Source organism: Cynocephalus volans, chromosome 2 (genome assembly GCF_027409185.1).
Source record: "Cynocephalus volans isolate mCynVol1 chromosome 2, mCynVol1.pri, whole genome shotgun sequence".
Lineage (NCBI taxonomy): Eukaryota > Metazoa > Chordata > Mammalia > Dermoptera > Cynocephalidae > Cynocephalus > Cynocephalus volans.
The window spans coordinates 178,962,340-178,990,141 of record NC_084461.1 but is presented as its reverse complement, the minus strand read 5'-3'; the positions used below and the strand labels follow the sequence as shown (position 1 = coordinate 178,990,141).

The following is a 27,802-nucleotide window of genomic DNA, read 5'->3' as shown; positions in this document are numbered from 1 at the left end:
GCTACAGGACAGCGATTGGGAATCGGGTTTCTCCTCCCCGCATTCCACGGCTGGTCTGGCCATCGCAATGTGTTTATTGATCACTGAAGAACCTCAAGTTTTGAGACAGGGAAGAAACACCCACTAACTCTTCAAGACAGCTGCGTTTCACAAACTTTAAGAACAGATTCCCGCCCAACCCCCTCCCCCCCCACCGGAACCTGTGAAAATGACTCTCCCAAGGAAGTGAAAGTTAAAGAGGACAATTTGTCACAGACCCTCAGGAATCTCTCTTGGATCACGTTTCAACCTCCGGGGAAACCATGAGCACGCTGCTGCCTCTTTGCTGCTGGTACTCCTGGCTGCTGTTATTTTATTGTAATTTTCAGGTAACGTTCCCCAGTGGCTATTATTGAGATTTAACTAGCTTTCTGCTGAGAGCTTTCCCCCAGGTGTGTCTCACAATGTGATCTTTTGTGTGCAGGTGCACGGAGCCTACTCCAGGTCACAAGACCATCCAGGTAGGAGAGTTTCCTTCTCATTCTGTTCCTTGTGTTCTCTTCTTACCTAGCTAGAGTACCCTAGAAACAGTTCATTTATGTATCTCTGAGGCTATCAGTGAATGGCCCTTTTGGGGCTCCTCTGTCTCCTACCTTGCACCTGAAATCTCCTTGGCCTTCCTGGCGGCTCTGCCAGCCCTCGATGGAGGGTTGGAGAAGCAGGTTCCTTCTGCAGGACGGGCTCCTACCCTGGGTCATATGAAACCTTGTGATTAAGGAATTGTAATCTTTTCAGTGTTGACGTTTTCTGTCTGTCTCTTTCAACTCACATCATATGCCTTCAGTGCAGATCCACTTGCGCTGACTTAGAGCTTTCTCTGGAGCCTCCAGCCCCGGGTGCTGTTGAACTCCGCTCTGTCACAGTCCTCTCTATGGGCACTTTCCTTCCCCAGTGCCTGGACTTGGAACCTAGGGAAAATCTCCCTCTCCAGCCAGGTGGAGCCGCTTGCCTTCTGCCACTGACTCCTCAGTCTGGAAGTGTTAGGGTGGGGGTCTTCTCAGAGAGGACAGCCCCTTATTGCAAGCGAGCGGGACACATTCACAGGCGGTCAGGCACAGGGCTGGGGAGAAGGGGAGGCACTCTGTGAGCAGTGGGAGTCTGCCCTGCTTCCTGGCTGCTTCCCGGCTGGAAGTTGCCTGGTGGTGAGGGGCCCCTGCTGATGTCCAAACCTTTTCTGGGAATCTGAGAGCACGAATGCTGACCTGGAGGTGAGCAATGCCTCTGACTCAGGCCCGAGGGGAGGTGGCCGGGTTTCCACTAATTGTGATTGCGAGCAGCCCTGGCCACCTCCCAGGAGACTCATTTTTAATGCTGAACCAGCAATGTGGGCTCCAGCCAGCATGCACAGAGCCCCTCTCCCATTGGAGCACCAGAAACCTGCTAGGTATCCTTAGTCCCGGGAATGTGACGCAGCACAGTGCAGGGACATTCCTGTCATCAGCACTGCCCCCATTTACCAACTTCAGGGTTACGGCCATTTCTCTTTCATCCACATTTTCTTTTTCTTTTTTTTTTTTCATAGTATTTTAATTTTTTTATTTTTTTATTGAAACATAGTTGATTGTACATATCTGTGGGGTACAGAGTTGAATATCTATACCTGTGTGCAATATGTGATGCTTAAAGCAGGATAATTAGTACATTCATCACTATACAATGTAACTGTTTTTCATGGCCCTGTGCCAATTTCATTCACATTTTCAAGGTGCTTCTTAAATCCTGTTTAAAAAGGTGTAGAATCTCTGAATTGCTACATGTTCCTCTTTTTTCAACCAAAATGCTGAGAGAAAAAAAGGGTTTCTGTGGCTTGGGAATAAATAAATACATCCAGCACTGCATGGAGGACGTGCATCCGCGAGGTCTGCACTTCCCACGATGCCTCCCTGCTCCTCCGGGTGTTCCAGCAGAGGAGAAGCAGAGAGGTGGGGTTGGTGGTCCGCCAGAGCTGGTGTCCTTGCCCGGAGAGTTCAGGCAGAGCCATGCCCTGCATCCGAGCCCAGGAGGCAATCCTCAGCCCAGTCTGGCACCTACCGCTGCTCCGTGGGAGGAAGAGGCCACCAGGGGCCTCCAGGCTTCTGCCTGCCATGTGCTGTCCACAAGTCCACACCGTGCACTGCATCCTCCATCCCAGGGTCTCTCATCCATGCAACATTGGATAGCGATGAGAAACTAATTCTGAAGAGCTAGCTTGACTATGGTGACTGTGGTGATGTGGGCTGAGAATCTCTCCCTCTGTCCCTGCCTTCTTTTCTCTCTCTTTCTTCTCACCTCTCTTCCTTCTTTCTCTCTCCCTTTTTATTCCTTCCTTCTTTCCCTCTTTGTCTCATACTTTCTTCTTCCTCCTTTCCCTCCTCCTCCTCCTCTTTCTCTCTCTTCCTTTTCTCTCTTTCTTTCCCAACCTCTCCCACCCCCACCCCCGCTCCACTCTGCCTCTATCTACCCACTCATTTTTTAATGCCGGCGATGTTTCAAAGTCCCACAACGAGCCGTGTGATTGCTTGGCGTGCTATCTTGTCTAAGTAGACGTTTAGCCTCTAAGAGATTTTACCTGGTGAAGACCAAGGTGATTGTATCACTAGATGATCTCATGTCACCTTCTTGATGGGAAAAGAACCAAGAGTGTCTTTTTCACAAAAGAATGAGATTTTCTTGTTCTGATGAAACTTTTAGAGCTATGGGTTATTTTACTCCTCAGGTTGTAAAAGGAAACCTGTGGGCTGAATTTAGTCCTCTGGTGTGTCTTGTTAGTACCACACACTATTTTAGTTTTAAAAACATCGCTAACATTAACATTTTGGGAGATCTCAAATAAAAAGTCTGGATTTCTGACTTCTCTTTAAAAAGTGGGAGTCTTGTCAATTCTGGGCAGACCTTCCTACAGAGCAACAATTATTTGGCATTGGGAAGCTACTTTACCGAGGCAGGGCACACACTTTCCAGTTTGCCACAACCTCTACTGCTACGATACCTCGTGGTACACAACTTTGTGATGCCATCTGTTTATTTTCAGTGTCTGTTCCTATCAGTCTGGGATGTGCTGTCCAGGTTGTTAGATACCCGAATGTCATCCCTGGCCTCTGTCCAGGTAGCTTCTCACAACTTGCCTGACTCTGTGGTTGTCTCTGTTACTTGTTTCCAGTCTATCCAAATAACTTAGTGTTGCTAGTTATAAGACATCTGGGATAATTCAGATGTTTTACTCTTGTCTGAAGTGTAATGATGGGGAATAGATGGCACAAACCTCCTCTTCTGGTCTCAAACCTCCTCTTTTCATCACTGATCACTTATGGACACTGGTTAGTTTTGGGTCAAGTCTTTCGAGGTGAACGACACACCAGACCTTAATGCTATCGACCTTTTTGCCCAAAATTGACTATGGCCATTTGTAAATGAAAATGGTAAAAAGGGTTTTATTGTCCACATATTTTATTTTATGAAGATGAGACTCTGAAGATATAACATCTGTTCTTTGTATAACAGATGTTATTTCCTTTTCCGACTTTTTCCCAGGTGAATTGAATAACAAAGTCAATGAGGTTTTCTCCTCTTTAAAATAAATATCCTAGATTTTAGGAAACAAATCACAGTAGAAATGAAAATGGATATTTTTGAATTTTGCATTTCAGATTCTCAATATTGCATGACAGTAGTAGAACTATTCCCATTGGAAATCAACTTAAGTCGGGCGTTACTTTCTGACATGCATAAGAGAATTAGGTTGCTGTTTAGATACTTGTTTTTAGCTCATATTATAAAATTAACTTTGTTCTTGGCTTACATTATGGACTTGTGTACATAATACGAAAGGGACAGATGCAAAGCGAAAAGTAGAACCCATGATCCAGATATGTGCAGATGTTAGGCACCCTGTGGACAAAAATTCAGATATTACCTGGAGTGCTTCAGTTTTCATCTGAAAATCTAGTATGTACACTACTTTTTTAGACCTGCTTTTCACAATTAAAATGACTATAGGTATATAGTCATTTTAATTGTGAAAAGCAGGTCTAAAAAAAGTTTTTTAAAGACCACAGGTCTGAAAATTCAAATAGAACAGAAAGACAATGCAATGTAAATCTCCTTCTTATGCTGACACCCAGTTCCTCAATTTCCTCACCCCCAGAATACTGGTCTCAGTTTCTTGGGTTTCCACTGAAACATTTCTCTCTTCCTCTCTCCCTCCTTGCCCTGAACACCAGTATTTTTCACCAATAGTCCCTAGTACACACAGTTTTTCTCATCTTGATTTTTTAACAATACCAATTAAAGAACATTCTACATCAGTGTATATATACCAGCCTCATTATATGTCCCAGCTGCACACTAGTCCATAATATGAATGTACCTAATTGATTTAGCCTGCCCTCTGTTAATGAGCCCTCTGTTCTCAGCTTTTGACACAATAACAAAATTCTGCCACAAATACTCTTGTACATAGATCTTTGATCATGTGTGTGAGTATATATCTAGAATAAATTCCTGGGAGTGGAATTAATAGATCAGAGGGAATGCGTCCTTGAGATTTGGATAGATATTGCCAAATTGCCCTTCAGAAAGGCTGTACTGATTTCAACTCCCACCAGAACTGTAACAGAACTTACCAAGTTAGTTTATCTAACTTTTTGCTTGCCAGTCTGATAGGTAAACACAACCAGGTCAACTCATTGTAGTTTTAACATGCTTTTCAAAATTATGAGCAAGGCTGAGTATCATTTTATATATCTATATAAATATAATGGTATGATTATATCCTTTGCCCCAATATTCTATTGATCTATTTTTTTCTTCATAATAGGAGTTTTACTGTTACAATAAATTTAATATATCTAAGAAAAAATCAGTATGTTTTTGTGATATGTGTTCTATAAACATTGTTCTCCAGTTTGATTTATTTTGATTTTTTTTCTGCATAGAAATTTAAACCATTTATGTTGTCAAATTTATAACCTTTTTTCCTCAGAGGGTTTTATGTTTTATTTTATTACACTTAAATTTTGATCCATCTGAAAATTGTCATGGTATAAACAGTGAGACAGGGATCTTAATTTTTTTTCCAGATGGTTAACTGGTTTTAATACCTTTTGTTGAAAAATATTTCTCCCCTGATTTAAAATACCACCTTTGTCATAAACTAAATTTCTATATGTACTTGAAAGTATTTGTGGATTTTTCTTCCCCTGAACTGTCTATCAATGCGTGGTCCCAAATCATCTTTATGATGTCTCGTTATCTCTAGTATTAGCTTCCTCTGATCCTTTCCCATCCCCTGTCCAGATTTCCTGGGTTACTCTTGCTAACTTATTTTCCTGTATAAGCCCCATAATCAGATTTCTTCCTCACAAAAAATTCTCTAAGCATATTTTCTGCAAATTTCCTAATATTTATAGATTAAGGAAATGATAGTTGATATTTCTTATGATAATTGAGTCTGCTTTTCCAAAAATAGGTTGAGTCCTTCATTTATCCAAGGATTTTCTAACATCCCTCAGTATTTTGTTTTGTTTTGTTTTCTTCATGAGAATCTTGTACAATTCTTATTCTTTTATTTTTATTTCATTATTTATTTATTTTTATTGAGACATAATCATATGTATCTGTGGGGTACAGAGTTGCATATCAATACCTGTGTGCAGTATATGATGCTCAAATCAGGATAATTAGTATATTCATCATTACACAATGTTATCATTTTTTTTTTGTGGCCCTTTCCCACCCCCTTTCCCATCTCTGCTAACCTCAGTTCTGTTCTCTCCTTTTGAAGGTTCAGTGTATTATTGTGATTGTTGTATCTTTCTTTCTTTCTTTTTTTTTACTTGTTTATTTTTTAGCTACCACTTATGAGTGAGGACGTGCAGTATTTCTTTCTGCGTCTGGCTTATTTCACTTAGCATTATTTTCTGTAAGTTGATTCATGTTGCTGCGAATGGCAGTATTTCATTCTTTTTTATGGTAGAGTAGTATTCTATTGTGTAAATATACCACATTTTCCTTATCTAGTCATCTGACGATAGACATTTAGGTTGCTTTCAACTCTTGGCTAGAGTAAATAGTGTTGTGGTCAACATGGGAGTGCAGGTGTCCCTTTGACATGATGATTTCCATTCCTTTGGGCATATACCCAGCAGCGGGATTGCTGGGTCATATGGCAATTCTATCTGTAGTTGTTTGAGGAGCCTCTATACAGTTTTCCATAATGGCTGTACCAATTTACAGTCCCACCAGCAGTGACGGAGGGTTCCTCCTTGTCTGCTTCCTCTCCGGCTGCATCCTCTCTGGCATTTGTTATTTTCTGTCTTTTTGAAAGTAGCCAATCTAACTGGGGTGAGATGATATTTCAATGTGGTTTTGATTTGCGTTTCCCTGATGCTGAGAGATATTGAACATTTTTTCATGTGCCTGTTGGCCATTTGTATACCTTCCTTTGAGAAATGCCTATTTGGCTCCTTTGTCCATTTTTTTTAAAAAACCAGGTTATTTGGTTTTTTTACTAAGTCGTTTGACTAACTTGTATATTCTAGATATTAATCCCTTGTTGGATGCATAGTTTGCACATAGTTTCTCCTGTTCTATAGGTTGTCTTTTCTCTCTGTTAATTGTTTATTTTGCTGTGCAGAAGCTTTTTAGTCTGATATAATCCCATTTGCTTGTTTTTCCTCTTATTGTCTGTGCTTGCGGGGTCATATTCATGAAGTCTTTGTCCAGTCCTACTTCCTGAAATGTTTCCCCTATGTTTTCATTCAGGAGTTTTATAATTTCAGGTCTTGTATTTAAGTCTTTAATCCATTGTGAGTTGATTTTGATATATAATGAGAGGTACAGATCTAGTTTCATTCTTCTACATATGGTTGTCCAGTTTTCCCAGCACCATTTATTGAAGAAGCAGTCTTTTCCCCAATGTATGTTCTCATTGCCTTTGTTAAAAATCAGTTGCTGTAAGTATGTGGTTTGATTTCTGGGTTCTCTATTCTGTTCCGTTAGTTCAGTGTCTATTTTTATACCCATACCATGCTGTTTTGGTTACTATAGCTTTGTAGTATAATTTGAAGTCAGGTAGTTTTGATGTTTTTTTTTTTTTTCTTCTGGCTTTTTTTTTTTTTTTTTTTGCTAAGGATTGCTTTTGCTATGTGGGGTCAGTCATTGGTATTTTGATGGGGATTGCATTGAATCTGTAGATCACTTTGGGTAGTATGGACATTTTCACAATGTTAATTCTTCAAATCCAAGAGCATAGAATGTCTTTCCTACTTTTTGTGTCCTTTTTAATTTGTTTCAGCAGTGATTTGTAGTTCTCATAGAAATCTCTCACCTCCTCAGTTAAATTTATTCCTAGGATATTTGCAGGGGTTTTTTGTTTTGTTTTGTTTTTTTGGTGACTGCTGTAAATAGACTTACTTTCTTGATTTCTTTTTCTGCTAGTTTGTTGTTGGAGTATAAAAATCTTACTGATTTTTGTGTGTTGATTTTGTATCCTGCAGTTGTACTGAGATTGTTTATCAACTCTTAAGAGTTTTTTTATAGAGTCTTTAGGTTTTTCTATGTACAGGATCATGTCATCTGCAAACAGGGGCAATTTGATTTTGTCTTTTCCAGCCTGTATGCCCTTTAGTTCTTTCTTTTCCCTGATTGCTGTGGCTAGTACTTCCAATACTATGTTAAATAGGAATGGCGAGAGTAGGCTTCCTTGTCTTGTTCCCATTCTTGAAGGGAAAGCTTTCAGCTTTTCCCCATTTGGGATGATATTGGAGGTGGTTTTGTCATAGATGTCTTTTATTGTGCTGTGATACTTTCTTTCTATACCTAATTTGCTGAGAGCCTTTATCATAATGGATGTTGAATTTTGTCAAATGCTTTTTCTGCATCTACTGAGATGTATACATATGGTTTTTTGTCCTTGATTTTGTTGCTGTGGTGTATCACATTTATTGACTTGCATATGTTGAAACATCCTTGCATCCCTGGGATGACTCCCACTTGATCATGGCATATCATTTTGTTGATGTGTTACTGTATTATATTTGCTAATATTTTATATATGTTTATCAAAGATATTGTCCTGTAGTTTTCTTTTTTTGTTGTATCTTTGTCTGGTTTTGGTATCAGAGTGATGCTGGCCTCATAGAATGAGATTGGGAAAATAGCCTCTGTTTTAATTTTTTGCAATATTTTGAAGAGAATTGGTATTAATTCTTCTTTTAGATTTGGTAGAATTCAGCAGTGAAGCTGTCTGGTCCTGGGCTTTTCTTTGTTGGAGACTGCTGATTGCTGCTTCAACCTCATTGCTTGTTATTGGTCTGTTCAGGTTTTCTGTGTCTTCTTGGTTCAGTCTTGGTTGCTTTTATGTGTCCAGAAATTTATCCATTTCCTTCAGGTTTTCGAATTTATTGCTGTATGTAATAGTCTATAATGATTCTTTGTGTTTTTGTGGTATCAGTTGTAATGTCTCTTTTTTCACTTCTGATTTTTGTTATTTGGGTCTTCTCTCTTCTTTTTACTTAGCCTAGCTAATGGTTTGTCTATTTTATTTATCTTCCCAAAAAACCAACTTTTTGTTCCATTGATCTTTTGTATCATTTTTCAGTTTTCTGTTTCATTTAGTTCTGCTCTGATCTTAATTATTTCTTTCTTAATTTTGGGATTGGATTGTTTTTGTTTTTCTAGTTATTTGAGGTGTAGTATTAGGTTGTGTATTTGAAATATTTCCATTCTTTTGAAATAAGTGTTTATTGCAACAGACTTCCCTCTTAGTACTGCTTTTTCTGTATCCCACAGGCTTTGGTATGATGTGTCTTTATTTTCATTAGTTTCAAGACATTTTTTGATTTCCTGTTTAATTTCTTCTTAGACCAATGGACTATTCAGGAGCCTGTTGTTTAATTTCCATTTGTTTGTGTAGTTTCCAGAGTTTCACTTGTTACTGATTTCTAGTTTTAATCCATTGTGGCTTGAAAAGATATTTGAAATGATTTCAATTTTTTCAATTTGTTGAGACTTGATTTATGACCTAACATGTAGTCTATCCTGGAGAATGTTCTATGTGCTGATGAGAAGAATGTATATTCTTCAGTTGTTGGATGAAATGTTCTGTAGATACTTGCCAAGTCCAATTAGTCTAAAGTGTGGTTTAAATTCTGTGTTTCTTTGTTGATTTGTTGCTTAGATGATCTATCCAATGTTGATAGAGGGGTGTTCAGGTCCCCCACTATTATCATATTGGAGCCTATCTCTTTCTTTAGGTCTAATAGTGTTTGCTTTATATATCTGGGTACTCCAGTGTTGGGTGCATATGTATTTATGATTGTTATGTCTTCTTGCTAAATAGATCCCTTTATCATTATATAGGGGCCCTCTTTGTCTCTTTCAATGTTTTTTTTTTAATTTAAAGCTTATTTTACCCAATATAAGAATAGCTACTCCTGCTTGTTTTTGATTTCCTCTTGTGTCATATATCTTTTTCCATTCCCTCACTATTAGTCTGTGTGTGTGTCTTTACAGGTGGGGCAAGTTTCCTGTGGACAGCATATAGTGGGGTCTACTTTCTTAATCCAATCAGCTAGTCTGTGTCTTGAGAGTGGGGAATTTAATCCATTTACATTTAGGATTGTTATTGATGGTTTTTTTTTTACCCCTGACATTTAATTTCTTTTGTTTTCTTTCTTTCTCTTTCTTTCTTTCTTTCCTTCCTTCCTTCCTTCTTTTTTCAAGATCAACAAAATTTGCAAACCCTATCTAGACTGACCAAGAAAAAAAGAGAGAAGACCAAAATTACCAAAATCAGAAATAAAGCAGGGGCATTATTACATTGTCATGATTTTTTAAGATGTGTGTCTCTATTTCTTGTTTACATTTTTGTTCTTATAGGTTTTGTCCTTTATTGTGTATTCATGGTAGTAATTATCATTTTCTACAATCCAGATGTAGGACTTCCTTGACGATTTCTTGTAGGGCTGGTTGTGCGGTGATGAACTCCCACAGCTTTTGTTTGTCTGGAAAATACATTATTTTTCCCTCATTTCTGAAAAATAGTCTTGCTGGGTATAGTATTCTTGGCTGGCAGTTTTTTTCTTTTCAAACTTTGGATATATCATCCCATTCTCTTCTGTCCTGTAGGGTTTCTGTTGAGAAATCTGCTGTCAGTCTGATGGTGACTCCCTTAGAGATGACTTGATGCTTTTCTCTTGCTGTTTTTAGGATTATCTGTTTTTGACTTCTGACAGTTTGACTACAATGTGTCTCAGAAAGGACCTTTTTGTATTGAATGTTGCAGATCTTTGAGCCTCTTGGATCTGGAAGTCCGTGTCTCTACCAATACATGGGAAGTTTTCCACTATTATTTCATTGAGTATGTTTTCAATACCTTTTCCTTTCTCTTCCCCTTCTGGAACACCCATGATTAAAATGTTTGTGTGCTTAAGGTAGCCTGCTAGCTCTCTAAATTTTCTTCATTATTTTATTCTTTTCTTTTCTTTTTCTTTTCTTTCTTTCTTTTTGTTCTGCTTGGGTTATTTTGAAGAGACTGTCTCAAGATGAGAAATTCTTTCTTCTCCTTGCTATAGCCTGCTGCTTATGCTCTGAGTTGTAGTTATTTTGTCTAATGAGTCTTTCAGTTCCAGGAGTTCCTCTACAGTCTTTTTTATGGTAGTAATCCCTTCATAAATTTCCTCCTTCATGTCCTGGATTGCTTTTCTCTTTCATTGTGTTGTCTGAGACTTCTAGGATCTCACTGAGTTTCTTTAAGATTGTTACTTGGAATTTCTTTTCAGACCTATTGACGGTTTCATGTTGTTTAGGGTCTGGTAGTTGAGAATTATAGTGTTCCTTTGGTGGTGTCATATTTTCTTGTTTTTTCACATTTCTAGTTGATGCCTAGTCATCTGGTGGTTGCTTCTTGTATTACTTTAATGCACATTTGAAGAGAGTGACTCCCTCCTATCGATTTGTTATATATTGCCTATTGGGTGGGGTGTTTTAGTTTTGGTACCAGGTATGCTCAGTAGTTTTGGTAGTTCCGGGTAGACTCAGTGGTTCCAGGTAAACTCAGTAGTTCTAGGTAGACTCAGTATTTCCAGGGGACACCAGCAGCTATGTCTGTAGCAGGGGCTATGTGCACAGCTAAGATCACATAGGTGGGTGGGGGCTGTGTGGAAAGCCAGGGAAGCTGGGGCCATGCAGGTGGCTTGATGGATGTGCCCATATGAGTGGGTAGAGCTGGATAGGTGTCTGGATGGCTGCGCCCATGTGGATGGATGGATAGTCAGTTGGGGTCATGTGGGCTGGTGGAGCTGCATGAGTGGCCAGGTGGTTGGGGTTGCAAGGTCAGCTAGATGGCTGGGCCCACATGGATGGGTGGGGCCACATGGGCAGTGGGACCTACATGGGCAGGTGGGGCTGCACTGGTGGCCTGGTGGTTGGGGTCATGTAGGTGGCCTGGGATGCACAGGTAGCTGGAAGGCTGGAGCTGCCATGCAGGTGCCCGGCACCACATGGACAAAATGGACCGTATGGTGGGATGTGCTGCTTAGGATGAACTCAAGTGTGGAAGAAGGGCCACAGCTCTGGGACTAGACAACAGCACAGGCAACCGAAGTGGTGCGGGGGTCAGGCTGGGGCAGGAGCAAGAGGAGGGTTACTACTGGGAAGTGATTGCAGCCAAGCAGATTATTTCTGCTGCAAGGGAGAATTCCTCATGGCTGATCCTGGTTTAGGAGATGTGGCAGTGACTGAAGCTGCTTGCCTCTTTCTCCTGTACATCCCCTGCTTGGTTTTCATGCTCTACAGGGTCTTTAGCAGGCTCCCCCTGCCCTTCTAGGCTCTCCCACTGATACTCACCACCATACTTTGCCGTCCTTTTCTTGCTCTGGCTCCCTTCTGTGAGAGGATCATGCATTGGGCACCTCTAGTCTGCCATCTTGCCCTTGATTCCCTCTTGTATTTAAATGTTTTTTCTTTATTGGCTGCATTTATAAATGAGAACTTTTCTTTTATATTTTTTAGCATTATTTTTGGAATATAGAAAAGCTATTGTCATTTGTGTATTTAATTTGTATGAGCCTTCTTGCAAAATTCATTTATTGTTTGGAATAGTTTTTTACTTACTAAATTCTTTTCTTATTTGTAATAGTTTTTCACTTTGGTTATCAGGCATACATCATTTGAAAATAATGATCACATTATCTCCTTTTTAAAAAGTTTTTTTTTAAACTATGAATAACACAAAGATTACTTTATTAATTTTTACTTTCCTATGAACGAGCAGAAATTTAGGGCTGTTGGTTAGTATTTACTCATCTGGACCATTATTTCCACTTCTGGGAAGTAATCACAGAGGAATAATCCAAGAGAAGATTAAAATTATATGCACAAAGCTGCTTATGTTAGAGTTACCTACAAGAGTAAAATGGGAAACTATTGATTGTTCATCAGTGGGAGAGTGGTTAATTATGTTATGGGGCAGCCACTGAAGGAAATATTACCCAAACTTGATTGTGAAGGCTAGACAGAAGTAAATAAATCAAATAATTCATGTATTAAGTGAGAATAACAGAATAGAAAATAGTATATCTGCATAAACGTATGTCTACTCAACAAACAAAGATCATAAGGGAAAGTGTGAAATGAGTGATTTTAGTGTGGAGGAAACACAGAGGGACAAGAGAAGGACCAGGATTAAACAGAAAGACTTGTGTGTGAGCACTGCATCTAAAACCAGCTAGCTGTGTAATTTTGAGCAAGAATTTTATTCCTTGTCTTTACAAGTAGCCTGAAAATGCAATTGTCTTATAGATTATTGTTAGAGCAAAATGGGAAGCCCTTGTAAAGTTCCTCAAACAATGTCTGGCACAATGCTGATGTTAGTTTTCTCCTCTTTTAAAATTATTTTAACCTTTGTTGTTGTTGTTGTTGTGTGATTATATCAGCTATTGCCTCTAAAACAAGGTTAAATAATAGTGGGATAACAGACGCTCTTGTCTTTTTCCTGACACTAGTGGGTACACTTCCGGTGTTCCTCCATTAAGCACCATGGCTCTTGTTTTGTTGTTTTCCTATTGATCCTGTTTTATCCAGTTAAGGAAAAATTCATCGATTTCTGCTTGTAAGAGGCCTTTTTTTTTTTCAACCAAGAATGTGTGTTTTATCAGATGCCTTTTCAATATCTCCCATCGTTGTTGTGATACTTTTCCTCCAATTCATAAAGTGTACGGTAAGCAGTTCTTTAACTTAGGTTCTTTCCTTCCCAATGGTGACTTTCAATTTTTATTCTTTTTTTCCCCCAAGGGTTTGAGGTCTTGGCTTCAGCTTCCCATTACTGGCCATTGGAAAATGTGGACGGGATTCATGAGCTTCAGGACGCAAGTGAAGGTAGATGCGGGTGGTGGGAATAACGGCAGCTGTGGGAAGGGGTGACCGTCAGGAGGACACAGAGGGGGACGGTGGGAGAACCAGGATTAAACTGAGAAAGCTTGTGAGTGAGCCGTGCTCTAAAACTAGCTAGCCGTGGGATGCCGAACAAGAGTTGTATTCCTCGTCTTCACAAACGGGCTAAGATGACAATGATCTTACAGATTATTATTAGAACAAAATGAGGACGTGCTGGTAAAGCACCTGAAGCAACACCGAGCACAGTGTGGATGTTAGTTTCCCCTCTTTTTAAGTTATTTTTATTCTTGTTTCTTATTTCTGGGTGGCCTCAGCTGAAGGCGGTCAGCAGAAACCCAGTGAACAGTGTCTGCTTTGAAGCCAGGACGATGGAGGTGGACAGATATTCATGTAGTTTCCCCTAATATTTGTTAACTCAGGACAGCTGTTAACTCAAGACAATTTACTAGAAGTTTCATATATGTTTATGAAATGTATGGGGCAGAATTTGTGATTCAAAATGTGATTATAATGTGCATTTTCCCCAACAACCTTAGGACAGCAGCTGCTATGATGGATTTATCTCCTACGAGTCCAGGGGTATATTTTTTAGGTAGAAAAAGCTGGCATAGTCTATATGCCCGCAGAGCTGGGGCCCATTTGAAGCAAGTGCCAAAGACGGTACCCACTTAGACTAACTCACATGATCATGGGGTCCCTGCTTCACTTGCAAAGGTCCCCTCACCTACCAACCAGCTTCTCCACACATCAGTTCCCCTTTGAAAAGATTGGACATTTCTTAAGATGCTGCCAGTGGTATCCAGTTCCACAGAAAATAGTGTCTCTATTTGACTTAATTCAGATATTTGGTGGTAGGAGAAACCCAGGATCTTCCTGAGCATTTTCTCCATTCCATTAAGAACCATTTTTAAAATATAAGTTTTGAATGTTTTGGGATGGTTTCACATTTTTATTTGTATTTACTTATTGCTCCTGATTAAGTCAAATGGCTGATGTATCCAATGATCCTAGCACATGCTCAAATCGTTTCTGTCCCAATTCTGTGTCATGCATTAAAAAAAACCCCAAAACCTACATATTGTTGATTACTATGTTTTCCACACCAACACACTGGTATTTTTATTATTCTTATGATTTAATGTGCTGCTGGAAATCTCCACTGAAATTTCTAAACTGTTTCCTTAAAATCTGTGAATTGAGAAGCATTAGAGCTGGAGTCTGTGCTTACCATGGGAGCCCTGTCAAGGGGAAGCAGAGATGGCCACAGTCAAAAACCATCCTATAGCTTGATACTTTCTCCAAATAGTTTGCACTGTAGGGATAGAAAAAGTCCCTGGACAAGTTTGTTATATGACTGGTTTGGGTTAAAATAAACCACTTTCCCTTGTTATAATTTTAATGTTCGCACCACACGCACACACACACACACACACACACACACACACACAGAGAATGGTAACTACATGAGGTGATAAATATGTTAATTAGCTTGATTGTTGTGATTATTTCATAATGTATACAAATAGCAAATTATCAAGTTGTGTATATATACTGTATATATTATACTGTATATACACACAATTTTTAATTGTCAATTATACTTCAATAAATCTGGGAAAAAAAAACTAGAGCCTGAATAATTATCAGTATATTTCTTTCCTCACCTGTTCATCTGAGCTCATTGTTGTAGATTAAATCAGTAATTCTTGATGTTTTGAAAACCTTTGTCTATGACAGCTCCTTCTCATAAAGTGATATAATTATTTAGATACAATTACACTGAAGGTATTGACTTCCAGTAAAACTCTAAATATATTAGTGTTTGTCCCCAAATGCTGGAACGTTGAAGGCTTCACTGAACTTTCTCACTGGATTCGTTCTTTATGTTATAATGCTATTCTGGCATATTTCAATTTGATTACAGGCTTCTTAAAGGAAAAAAGAAAAGAACAGAATCCATCAGCACATTTTGTTGCTGGAGATGGTTGAATGGCTTTGGAAATCACTCCATGTTCATGCATCCTTGTATGTTGTCGAACTCTCTGTTGTTTTGTCCATTTGTCATGATCTCACGTAGTCATTTTCACGCTGTGTTTCCATCTCATCAGTCCTTGTGACATCAGAACCATTAATCCTTTTGTTAAGGCTATTTTATGAATGGCCAAGTTCAATTTCATATCTCTCAACTAAATTTCTGTGTATGAGTTGGAGCCAGCAGATTGGAGCTGCTGCAGTCATGCCCTGGCTTTGGGACTCAGCCAGGCCACTGGAGTTGTCCAGGATGTTGACTGAACAAATGGGAGGGCAGTGGAGGGTGTAGGGGGGTGAGGTTGGAGGAGAAAATCCGAGATGTTCCTTGGAGGAAAGAAGCCTTCCTGATGCATGCACAAGTTGAGAGATATGTCAGTTCCATTTGTTTTTTGTCTCACTCATGCGTTGTGCTTTTCTCTTTTGTTGTTTTACCCAGCATTACGAACCCGCAACCTCACTGTGCTTCCTTCCCATAATTCTGCCTTTGTATATACCAATGACTCTGCCTACTCAAATTTCTCTGCAACTGTAGGTGAGCATTTACATACTTTTGTTCTATGTTCTGTCGAGTTCGGCTCTGCAATGACATTCAATTTGGTAGTATATGAATTCACTGAATCTTGGCTAGCAAACGGGCAAATATCCAAGTAAAGAACAGCAGACCCAGGGTGTTAAAAGGAAGTATCAGAAAAGGCAATATGTTAGAAGATGTGTCTATTCTTTGAAGTTAATCAAGATCTTCTAAACCAGCTGCTTGCTTCTAGAGCAAAACAAATACAAGATGAGATCTTTTGTAAACATAGAAATTGTTTGGATATTCGAATGGGTTATATTCTTTTTTTTTTCCTTTTAATGGAAAATGAAAGTTGATTTTAAAGTACCTCATCAAAAATCTGATCTCTTATAAACATTAACATCAGGATTTCTTCTGCAACAAGATTAAAAAAAAAAATTAAAAGCTGTTTTATGAAACGCTCACCAATCCAATCATGATTAAATTACTGTCTTACTTAATAACCTCCATATCGTTCATCCGAAGGGTCTTCAAAAAGTTCATGGAAGGATTCGTATTATCTTTTAATTCAATTTTCCCACAATCTTTTTGAAGTACTCTTGTATTTTCCCCATGTAGCTCAAAGCAAAAGGGATAATTGCAATTGTGGCATTTCTCTGAATAGTGTAGAAAGCCAGATCTGATCATGTAGATCTCACCCTTTGATCTTTTCTCAACACATAACCTGATTGCTCTTTCACCTGTGAGCTGTTTGGCTTCCAGAATTAATTTTGCCAATCAAACAGTCTGGCTTAGGGGATTCTACAGCCTAACTCAATTATGCAACTGCTAGTTATCCGTTTAACTTTGTAATATACAGATCTTCCCTAGCAATAAATGGGATGAATAAAAAAATAATGAGTTTAAGAACAGTAAGAAAAAACGTTGATGCCCCTTGAGTTGGTTATCCACATGACAGTGGAAGATAGAAAGGCTGAGCTGGGGTCGTGGTTGGGTCAAAAGACCCCAGGAGCTCTGGTGTACGCCTTGAGCTGGGTCGATAGCTCCCAGGGCAACAAGCATTCTTCTCCCCAGTCTCTATGCTAGTGAAGATATCTGAGCGACTATGACCCCAGTCAATAATAAATGCCTAATCACTCTTGCTTTTTATAGTCTTCACTTATCTATTCTGTAAACCATTCACCTGCCACCCTCACCATCAGATATATTTGCTATGGGAACAGGACAAAGCACGATGGCTGGATGGAGCAGGGCATCCAAACCAGGATTTATGGCTGGTGGCCCTTGTAATTGGCAGGCTCTTCTGGGACTATTCAAAATGTAACTGTGGGGTTTCCTCCCAGAGTCTGAAAATGGGTTCTTTTAAAATCATGGGTTCACATGGCTAGGTTTAGGGACTTTCAACTACAACTCAAAAGAAGATGGAGTTCAGCTGTAGTTTTATGTTCAAATTTTTACAAAAATATTTCACTTAGAAAGTTCAGTGTGAAGATAGGGGTGGGAAGCACTCATAAAGCATGTCGATGCAACAAAAATTCAGAACAATAGGAGATGACAACCATGTAACCCGGTCACTCAACTGTTGGCACATACAATAATTATAATATCATTATATTATAATGCATATTAACACTAACATCATAATTCATAGAATATAATATTATTATTTAACACTTCAATAGACATAAATTACTTATAATTTAATTCATTAAATACTAATCATTACTGTTAATATTGTAGACTAATATACAATATTAAAAATTATAATTATAAAGATAAGTAATACTGTATACGTATATGTAAGTTATAGCGAGTCTGAAACGTGTCTTTAGACTTTTAATCTCATGAAGTTATTAACACATGGTGTTGTCATTTTTCTTGCTTAGAGATGGTAGAAGGGAAGGTCAACAAAGGCGTTTACTTCAAAGAGAGAAAGGGGGTCACGGTCCTCTATTACGACAGGGACAAGGCTTCCTGCATTAGCAATCCAGCGCAGTGTGGCCCTGAAGGTGAGTGAGTGATGTCTTCGGCATATTTTAATGCATTTCATTCTTGGGTAGCACCTGCTCCTCTGGCCGGTGGCAGATTTGAATGTGAAGTTCTCATCAATTGCAGAATGTGCAAAAATGTCCAGTATGAGCTGGAGGTGGGGAGGAGGGATGCGGACATGGGCAGCTAGAATTCCAACTAGAGACTAGTCCTGCAGACTGAAAGGTATAACATCATCTCACAGAGATGTGAGATCAAAATATTTAATCTTGTAAAGGAGGGGGAAAAAAACCTCCTTAAAAAATAGACACAGTGACGGCACACCAGGATTTGGATAGGACCATGGCATTTGTGGGGAGGAAATTGATGGTGCGGCTCAAGCCACGTTATTTCTGACTCCGGATGTTGATGGCAGGTCAGGCAGGGCCTGCCTGTTAGTGCTCGTGCATGAGTTTGCTTCTTTTATATCCATCGAGAGAGGCTGAGCAGTAGATGGAACTGTGCCAGCAAGTGGTTGCAGGCCTGTGGCTAAAGTAATACCATGGAAAAAACCACACATACAAAAAAGAAAAATTAGGCATCTACTAACTTTTTTTTTGTTTGTTTTTCCCTGCGTGAAAAGTAATCTACTCTTTAGCATCTGAGATCCAGACAATATATATCTGGGCCACATTTGAAACTTTCTGGAAAATTGTTCTCTGCCATCCACATCAGCTTTGAGCCTCAAAGTTCCTTTCTCCTAGATGAAGTGAAATGTTTTATTTGTAGAGAAGAAAGTTTAATGCAGGCCTCATACGAAGGTCTAAGGCTTTTCGGACATTACATGGCCTTATGTGATGAGTTAATTGTACATGAATCTAGCATGATATGGACTACATTCCAATAAAAACAAACAAAAGCTTAGCAAGGCAAAAACACATGGGAGGATACATTTTGGTCTTTGTGGAACCCAGAATTTTGAGAAATGGTTTTGAGGTCCAAAACCACAGCCAGGTTTACAAAGTCATAGTTTGAGCTGTTCCTGAGTTCAAAGAGTCCTATAAACACACCAGGCTTGTTTATGTCTCTAAATTAAAAACAACCCTGGGCCCAGTGACAGCCGCCAGGAGGACAGGCGAGCAGCTATGTTCCCATGTCACCTCCTCCCTGCCTTGAATTCAGGAAGAGTGGGGCATCTCTGCAGTAGCTTTTTCCAGGTTTTGAGGGAATAGCTTCTCTTGGAGCAGCAGTATCTCTACAGCTCAGCGATTGCACTAGAATCTCTCTCTTTTGGGGATGGGAACAGTATTAAGTCCCAGGATTCCAATGACTGGGGACTCTCATGGATTGTCAACCCCAGAAGGGAGACTGTGGTGGGCGGGAGGTGAAGCATGACCGTTGGGAGTCAAAGGTATTGGAAAGGTTTCACCTGGGCTCCAAAGTCACAGACTAGGGGCTTCTGGCCTGGGGCTGTGTTGAGTTTGGCAGGCATGGGGTTAAATTTTTTAATTAGTGGTTAACATTGAAACATAGGAAATATTTTTGTGAGAAATCCTTTCTGACTCTGATTGGCTGGAGCTCAACAGTGGCAGACAGCCCTCTCTATCTATTGGACGTCTGTCTCCAGCTCGACATGGCCCCCACTGGACTTCTCGGCCCTTCTAATCATCTCGCAGGTTGAACATAGAGCATGTTCACAGCATGGGCACGGGCCAGGTGGCCCAGATTCCAATCCCAGTGCCAATCTTTTCTGTGGTGACCTTGGAAAACTGCTTACCTGCTTTGAGTCCAAGTTCCTTATCTGTAAAATGGGTCAATAAAAGTGCCTTCCTCATGAAGTTGTTGTGAAGACTGAGAGAGCTAGTATGTTATGGGCACAAGGTTGGTCTAGCTATTGAGAGGCCATTTGTGTTTATAGCCCCTGTGTCAATGGCTCTGCATTTCTCTTTCTTCACTAGGATATATGTCCTAATGAGAATATCAACTTGCCTGCTCTGAGGGTGACTATCTGATAGAGGGCTCTCAGGTTGAACTAATCATGATGACACACATTTGTTAATCCCTTACTATGTGCTGATCATTGATCTAATCCCATTACATGTATTAATTCATTTCATCTGTGAAAAAATGAGGCAGACAAGAATTGGGGTGGTAAAAAGGGATGCGGACTTTGGCTCCATGTCCCACTTGGTTAAGAATTTCTGTGTGTCGTAGTTAATAGAGAAAGTGTGGACACTTTCTCTATTGCATGACCGGAAAACCTTAAATGAAGCCAGGAAACCTTAAATCATCCTTGGCTAGGTGAGATGACACTAGCATCAGGCTTAATGCAGACACAGAAGCGAGGTGGGGTCTTCCTCAATCGCCCTCCCTTGGTCTAGATCCCAGCTCCACAAAGTGACAGGCTGCTAAGCATGCATAAGGACGCTGCCCACATTCCCCACATTTGTTTGCACATCCTTTGCTGAGGCAGATTTCCTGCGGCCTGAATGAGTTTGTATTCCCGAGTTCAAGAACCAGACATGAACAGGGAAGTTCTGCCTAGCATTTTCCAAATTCAAGTTTATACAGTTAGGAGGTTTGCAAGGCAGTTTCAGGTGGCACTGGAGCAATTAAAGCAAAAACTGGTGGTTATGTTTTTATTTCAATATAAGTAGCTCACCAGAAATATGTTTTCATAGCTATTACTTAGGAGGAGACTTCAGTAAGTAGCAAGCTTTAAAAATGTGTTGACAAAGAAAAATAATAATAGTGCAGATGGTTTTCAGATCTCAAAAAAATTGTGGGTGATTAAAACTTGGGAAACATTAGATTTGCCTTTTCAGATATGTTGAGCTATTCCCTCCTCTGCATTTTTTTGGTGAGGGCAAAAACTTATAACCCATTATTCTTGTAACAACCACCAACATTTTGATAAAGAGAGAAATGCTCCCCAACCCTGTCCCACAAGTCCACTGCTTTTATATTTCTTATTTCAAAACCCTCATGTGGTCTCTGTTCATATTTTCAGCAGAGTTTTGAATACATTTTTTTTAAATTTATTTTTTAATTGGCACGTATTGATGGTACATATTTATGGAAGACAGAGTTATATTTCTATTCATGTATCATGTGTGATGATCAAATCACATGATTAGTATAGACATCATTGCAAAAATTTATCATTCCTTTGTGATCAGAACATCTGATCTCTTGTCTTCTAGCCATTTGAGAAAATACAATAAATTATTGTTAATTATAGATGCTTAACACTACTGTATACCACTAGTACTTATTTTTCCTTTGGAGCTGTAATTTTGTGTGCATTAACCAACCAGCTGATTTTTTTAAAAGAATGTTTTAGGAGACAGGGTTGAGGTTTGAGCTTTTCAAAGGAAATAAACATTTGAAAAATGTGGCTGTTCCCCTCCCTGAGTTCACATACAGGAGACAGAATCTGCTTCCTCGGCCAGTACGTCCACTCCCGGCTCTTCACCAATGTTGGCATGTTCTGCAGCGTATCTCTGTCTGCTTCCTACCTTCCTTCGTTCTCTGAGCTGATTGTGGTTTCTGTCTTTTGGCAAATGGCACCCTCAGGGAAACTTTTTTCATGATCACTGGCTTCTTATTGGGGGAAGTTTTGAGGACCTTTTTGAGAGAAAAATGCTATTCGGATACCTGGTCATTTTTGAATGTGAACTTTAAGAAGCACAGTCTGTTCCTTCAATACCAAAATGTCCCTCCTTCAACTGTCATGACCAGTGACCCCACAAGTGGAGAAACTGAAAATAATAAAGGACCCTGGCTGGAATGTTCTAGCACTTTTTTTTCCTCACCCACCTGTAGACCTCGAGGGCTCAGCTCATGTTACTTTGCAGGGATGAGCAGCAGACGAGGTGGGCTCCTCTGTCTTATACTCTTGTAGCTGCCTGGTCATTTCCTCCTTGGAACTTGCTCAGTTGATAATGGCCTGTTATTATGTCACCCTCCTTGGTCTTTAGCTCTGTGAGGGCAAGGACTGTGTCTGTCTTGGCCACTGCTGAATGTCCAGCGCTTAAACAGTGCTCGGCACACTGGAGGCTCGCTCCATGTTTACTAGTCCACTACCTTTCTCATGCTCCCGTCCTGGAACGCAACCCCTCCAGGGCTTGCCGAGCCTGCACCCGGTACCGAACCAGGCCTGAGGAAGTCTGTTCTGCAACGTTGGGCCCAGAGTCAATGATACAGTATCGTACACTTAAAAAATTTGTTAGGAGGGTTGATCTCATGTGAAAGGTTCTTACCACAACAAAATAAAGTTAAATGAAGGGAAATTGCATAAAAGTCTAAAGATGGAAAGGTCATTCCCAGGACTCAGGTACAAAGTGTTAGAATTACCTTTCTTGCTTCATCTCATCTCTACGTCTGATTTATTGCTATATTTGTTAAGAATAATGCTATTTGACATAACAAATATATAAAAACATGGATAGTGGTTCAAAAACAAACAAAAAAGGAAGCCTATGCCACTTTTGGACCTTTAGAAAGTTATTTCTGATATGGGACTAACATCTATCTTGAGTAACTTCCACGTCTTACTTCTAATTTCAGCCCAACACTGAATCACTTTAGATTTACCTTCTCCCTCCGCACACCCCGCGCCCCCCTAAATGTTTCCTTCACTTTTTCCTCTCCTGCATTAAGTACTTCCTCTGCTTATAAACACTGAGAAGGCTGCTAAAACTGTGTGGCGGCAGCTGGAAAATCTCAACGCTCACATTCCCCTTTTCTAAGCTGTGACTTGACTTTCTCTCCTTTGCATTAGGTTGCTAAATTTAAAAAGCTGTCAACAAACTGCTAAAATATTTGAAGGCTAGGGTGTCAGAATAGAAACTTCCAAAGGGGTCTGATAGAGGCAGAGCTGGCATGGATCCAACTGCTGTCTTCCTCCACTGATCCCAGGTCAGAGAACTTTGGAGACCTTGGTGGGGCAGACAATCTTCAGAGAAGCATCATTTAGTGCACTCATTTTACAGAGGGGGAAACTGAGGCCCAGAGAGGAAGCAAGATATGCCTAGAGGCACACGGTGGTTTAGCGCGGTGCATCTCAAGTGTAGCTCACAGACTGGGCAGCTGTAGTTACAAAGCTCGCAAACAGTGGAAGTCCACAGGCCCCAGCCAAGACCCAGCGATTCAGTCTCGGTGGGTGGACAAGGCTGGGGAATCTGCACTTTTAGCCAATCTTTCCAGGTGATTCTCATATCTCACGTGATACCACATCTCGAAACTGGCCAAGGCTGACTGTAGCCCACACAGAAGTGTTTGGCTTGGTGGGCAATATGTTGGTCCTCTCAGTTTTTATACTGAGACTTGATAAATTGTTTCCAGCAAGGTGGATCTAGATATCCTAGTTCACTATGTTTCTGGAAAGGAAACCTCTCATGGTGCTTTCACTGTTTTTGTTTTCTTTTTAAAATTAATATTCAACATATATATGAAAAAATTTTATTTAAAAATCTATACTTCTGACTTCTCTTAAAAAATCAGAAGATCCAACAACCTTCTGTGCCTCTGTGGCAGCAGCTGGTTAGGGCTGAGGCATGAGCGTTCCCTTTAAGTAGGGCCAATATCCTCCAGATTTCCTGGGTCTCCAGCACTGGCTGTTGTCTCTCTTGCTGAGACTGAAGGGCAGTAGCTGTTCATCATGATGGCTTGCACTGTGGCTTTCTTATGGCAGCAGTGATAAGAGAAAAGGGAACGATTTTTTATATTAGCGTTTTCTGTTAAGTGGGGAAAGTGAGAGAGAGAGCCTGGGGGGGGGGGTAGGAATGAGTCTGGATATGGGGAGGCTTGCTATGCAGGAGCACGCGTGCACATTGAGGGAGCACGAAACAGCAGGACTGTCCTGCTCACGTGTGTAGACTTCCTGGCTAGGCGGGCGTTTGCATTTAGGGCCCTGTTATAGGCCAGTTTGAGAAACACCATCCCTTGGCACATCTGCTGTCCCTCCTGTTGCATTTCACGTCTCAGGCTCTCCTCCTGTCAGTGCAGCTGAAGATGTGAACCCTGACCCTTCGCTGTGTCTCTCTGTCATCCAGGTTCTCCACTGCTGTGAATTTCAGTGTGTTTTCTCTTCTCCAGATTTTGCTCTCTGCTGTACCATTTCTCCCCCCTTTACTTGCTTGTTAAGGCAATTAATTGGCTTTCCCTCCTTCTTTTATTACTATTATTATTATTGATTATGCATATTAATGGGGTACAAACTCTCACCACATGTGCCCAAGATGTGATGATCAGATCAATACTGTCAGCATGGCCCTCATCACAAATTGCAGTTATTCTCCATGTCCCCCACCCAATTACTCCCTGACTCCCCTCCCCCTCCCCCCCCCAACCCTGGCAAACCTAGGTCTGTTCTCTCCCTCTGCAAGTCCAACACACCACTGTGGTCTTTCTTTCCTTCTTTCTTTCTCTCTTAGCTCCCACTTATGAGTGAGGACATGCAGTATTTTCCCCCTGTACGTGTCTTATTTCACTTAACATAATTTTCTTCAAGCTCATCTCTGTTGCTGAGAGTGGCAGGATTTCATTCTTTTTTATGGCTGAGTAGTATTCTACAGTCTATATACACTACATTTTTTTTATCCATGTCCTGATGGACATTTAAGTTGGTTCCATATCTTGGCTATTGTAAACAGAGCTGTGATGAACATGGGAGTGCAGGTATCCCTTCAACATGATGATTTCCATTCCTTTGGGTCTGTACCCAGAAGTGGGATTGCTGAATCATGTGGTAGATCTATCTGTAGCTGTTTGGCTTTCCCTCCTTCTGATCATAGAATTGGGGGGAAAAAAAATCTAAGGCTATAGTGTCAAGGTCTACCCACCCTCACAGCCTCTCTTTATTGAGCCAAAAGCAGAGGCTATGAGGGACGACAGTCCCCCTAAAGCATGGGGTTGATACATGCTAACATTTCTATTTAAGAGGTATCCTGCGTCCACAGGTGGCAATGTGCAGCCTAACTTTTTGTTCCTCAGCTCTTCCGTGTTTTTTAGGATTAATAAGAAAGTCTTATGCACCATTCTCTTTGGGTTTTTCTGGTACCCGGGTCTTCACAATACTGAGAATAGATAACAGTAGATCACTTGAAAATTGTACCAGGGAAATTGACACAGCCAGACATAATTCTGTCCTCAGAGTCATAATGTGGACAAAATACAGCATGTTTTCCCCTTTACCCAACCTGTCTCACACAGGCTACGAAGACAGTTGGGCAGGACAGTGTTTATGCCAGAGGACAAGTCCAAGGGTGGGTTATTTATTTTAATTGGTTTAGATCAAATGGTATAATTATCTAAATTTACAGGGATAGGCTGTTCTTTAAGACCAGTGATTCTTAAATTTTAGTCACTTCTAAACTAGTTTTACATTTTCTTTTTACTAGTGCATGTGCCACCTGAACTATTATAATATTTAGTATTTTTAAAAATTGTACTCACATGGATTTGATTGAAAAGGAAACTTTGTATTATTCCCATGAATGGAAAACCAATAATAATTCCCACAAGTAGAAGATACCTGCACTATTGAGTCCCACCATCTGAGTGTCTAAAGTTGAGATGTGCATTTCTTTGTTGGAATGGGGAAATTGCAAAATTGTTACTTATGTGCAAATGGACTTTCTTCTTGTCACAATCAAAAGAACTGAAAGTCAGTTGAGGAGAGAATAAGCTTCTCATACTGTGATCTGATGTTATTTATAGGCATGTCTATGTGCCACCTAAAATTCTCTTGGAAAAAGTGTCCAAGACCATGGGGTATAGAATTATTGACTCTTAAGAATATGTAGGTAGAAATCATCATATAAATTACTGCTGTGCTGAGGTGTGGAGGTATGGATAACATTCTTACAAAAATTGTTTTCCCCTTTACCCAAACTGCCCCATACAGGCTACCAAGACAGTTGGGCAGGGCGGTGTTTATGCCAGAGGACAAGTCCAAGGATGGGTTATTTATTTTAATTGGATTAGACTGAATGGTATAATTATCGAGATTTACAGGGTTTGGGACTAAGTCAGCAACTTTGATGGACATAGCCATGAGGCATTGGGACATTTCTCAGGTTAGCCAGAAAGCCCACAGTCTCGCGATCCCCCTGTTCTACCTGAGCTCTTCAGAAGAGCCTGGCAGATGGTTCTTCCAAAGCCAAGAGGCTTAGCTCTCAAGCCGCTGCCTGCTGCTTCTCTATCCTACACAGTGGCCACACGGGTGGAAAGCCCACTCAGGGTCCTAGCATTGGAAGGTCCCCCGACATCATTGAATCATTATACAAATAAAGAAACCAAGGCCCAGAGGAAAGTTGCTCTTAATGAAAAAGTGGGAGGATGTCCAACTTCCATGCCTGAGATGTGCTGGAAAGTTGAAGTTGAACCAGCCAGGTCATATTGAAAGCCTTCCTGACCTAGAAAAGCCTCTTTTCTTTCTTGAAGACTTTCAAAAACCTTTTAATTTTGAGATAATTGTAGATTAACATGCAGTTGTAAAAAGTAACACAAAGAGACCTTGTGTATCCATTACCCATTCTCCCCTAATGACAGCATCTCACATAACCTAGTACAGCACCCTAAACAGGAGGCTGACATTGATGTAATCCACTGGCCTTGTTCAGATTGCATCAGTTTCAAATGAGCTCATGTGTGTGTTTCTGTACACGTGCATGTGTGTATGAGTATTATGTATGTGTGTGCATGAATGTGGATATGCATATGTGTGGTGTGTATATGTGCACGTTGGTGCATGTACATGTGTGAGCACACACGTGCACGTACATATTTATGTATATATTGTGGATGTGTATATATATGCATGTGTTTGTGTGTGCATGTGCAAGTATATTGCATGTGCGTGCATGTGTGTATGTGTATGTTTGCATGTGTGCACGTGCATATGTGTTCATTTATGTGTGTGTGTTCATGTATGTATATATTATGTGTGGGGGGGTGCAAAGCCACTTTTGCATCCAGGGACCACAGGTCTTTAGAAGTGGCAGACTTAGCAGGATTTGGTTTCTTAAGAAAAATTGTCATTCTTTCTTTACTCAAACTTTTGGGTTTCTGAGCCCTCGACAGTTTCCCTTTTGTCCTTATCACCCTGTGTCTCAATACTCTGTATGTGCTGAATGAAATTCAACGCATAGATGACTGACTTAAATAGACCCTTTGTTATGTTCCCTTGTAGCCCACGTGCCTCCTTTTTAACATGTACCACTGTCATCCTTGTGGAGACATTTCTGTGACTGTTTGTTTAATGTCTGTCTCTCTCCTTGACTTCCCAGAAGTCAGTTCCAAAAATTCAGGGACCTTGAGCGCATGTCTGCCTTTCTGTCCACAGACCCTAGCTCACAGTGTCTGATGCACGTAAGCCATCAAACAAACATTCAGGGGCCAACCCTGTGGCTCACTCAGGAGAGTGCAGCACTGGGAGCGCAGCGCGCTGGGAACGCCGAGGCCGCAGGTTCAGATCCTATATAGGGATGGCCGGTGCGCTCACTGGCTGAGCGCGGTGTGGGCGACACCAAGTCAAGGGTTATGATCCCCTTACCGGTCAAAAAAAAAAACAAAAAAACATTTGGACTTCATGTTAGGCTAAAACCTCCAAGGGGCAGAACACAGAAGCTGCTAGACTGTGAGGATTGTGTGGGGTGTGGCCCGGCACCCCTCCTGTTGTCTCCTGTGGGTCACTGGCCTGCCAGGGGCCCTGCGATGAGCAAGTTGAGGCAGTGAGGAAATGGGTACTGGGTCTCGCTGGGAGCAGCAAGGCCACGCTACACAAAAGCTTACAGGATGGGAATGACTGTGGCTCTTTGGGAAACACAGTCTGCCACAAGCTGGATCCTGGTGCCAAGTAGTGTCACCAGG

General features: G+C 40.6%; 1 protein-coding gene across 1 annotated transcript in view; it reads left to right on the top strand.

The window, feature by feature from the left end:
• Positions 1-302: 302 nt before the first annotated feature.
• ADGRD1 (adhesion G protein-coupled receptor D1) overlaps positions 303-27,802 on the top strand; it is a 169,461-nt gene continuing 141,961 nt past the window's right edge. Inside the window, exons 1-4 of the mRNA XM_063087864.1 lie at positions 303-368; positions 464-500; positions 13,312-13,395; positions 17,845-17,967. Of these exons, the coding sequence (XP_062943934.1) occupies positions 303-368; positions 464-500; positions 13,312-13,395; positions 17,845-17,967 (310 nt within the window). The remainder of the gene's footprint in view (positions 369-463; positions 501-13,311; positions 13,396-17,844; positions 17,968-27,802) is intronic.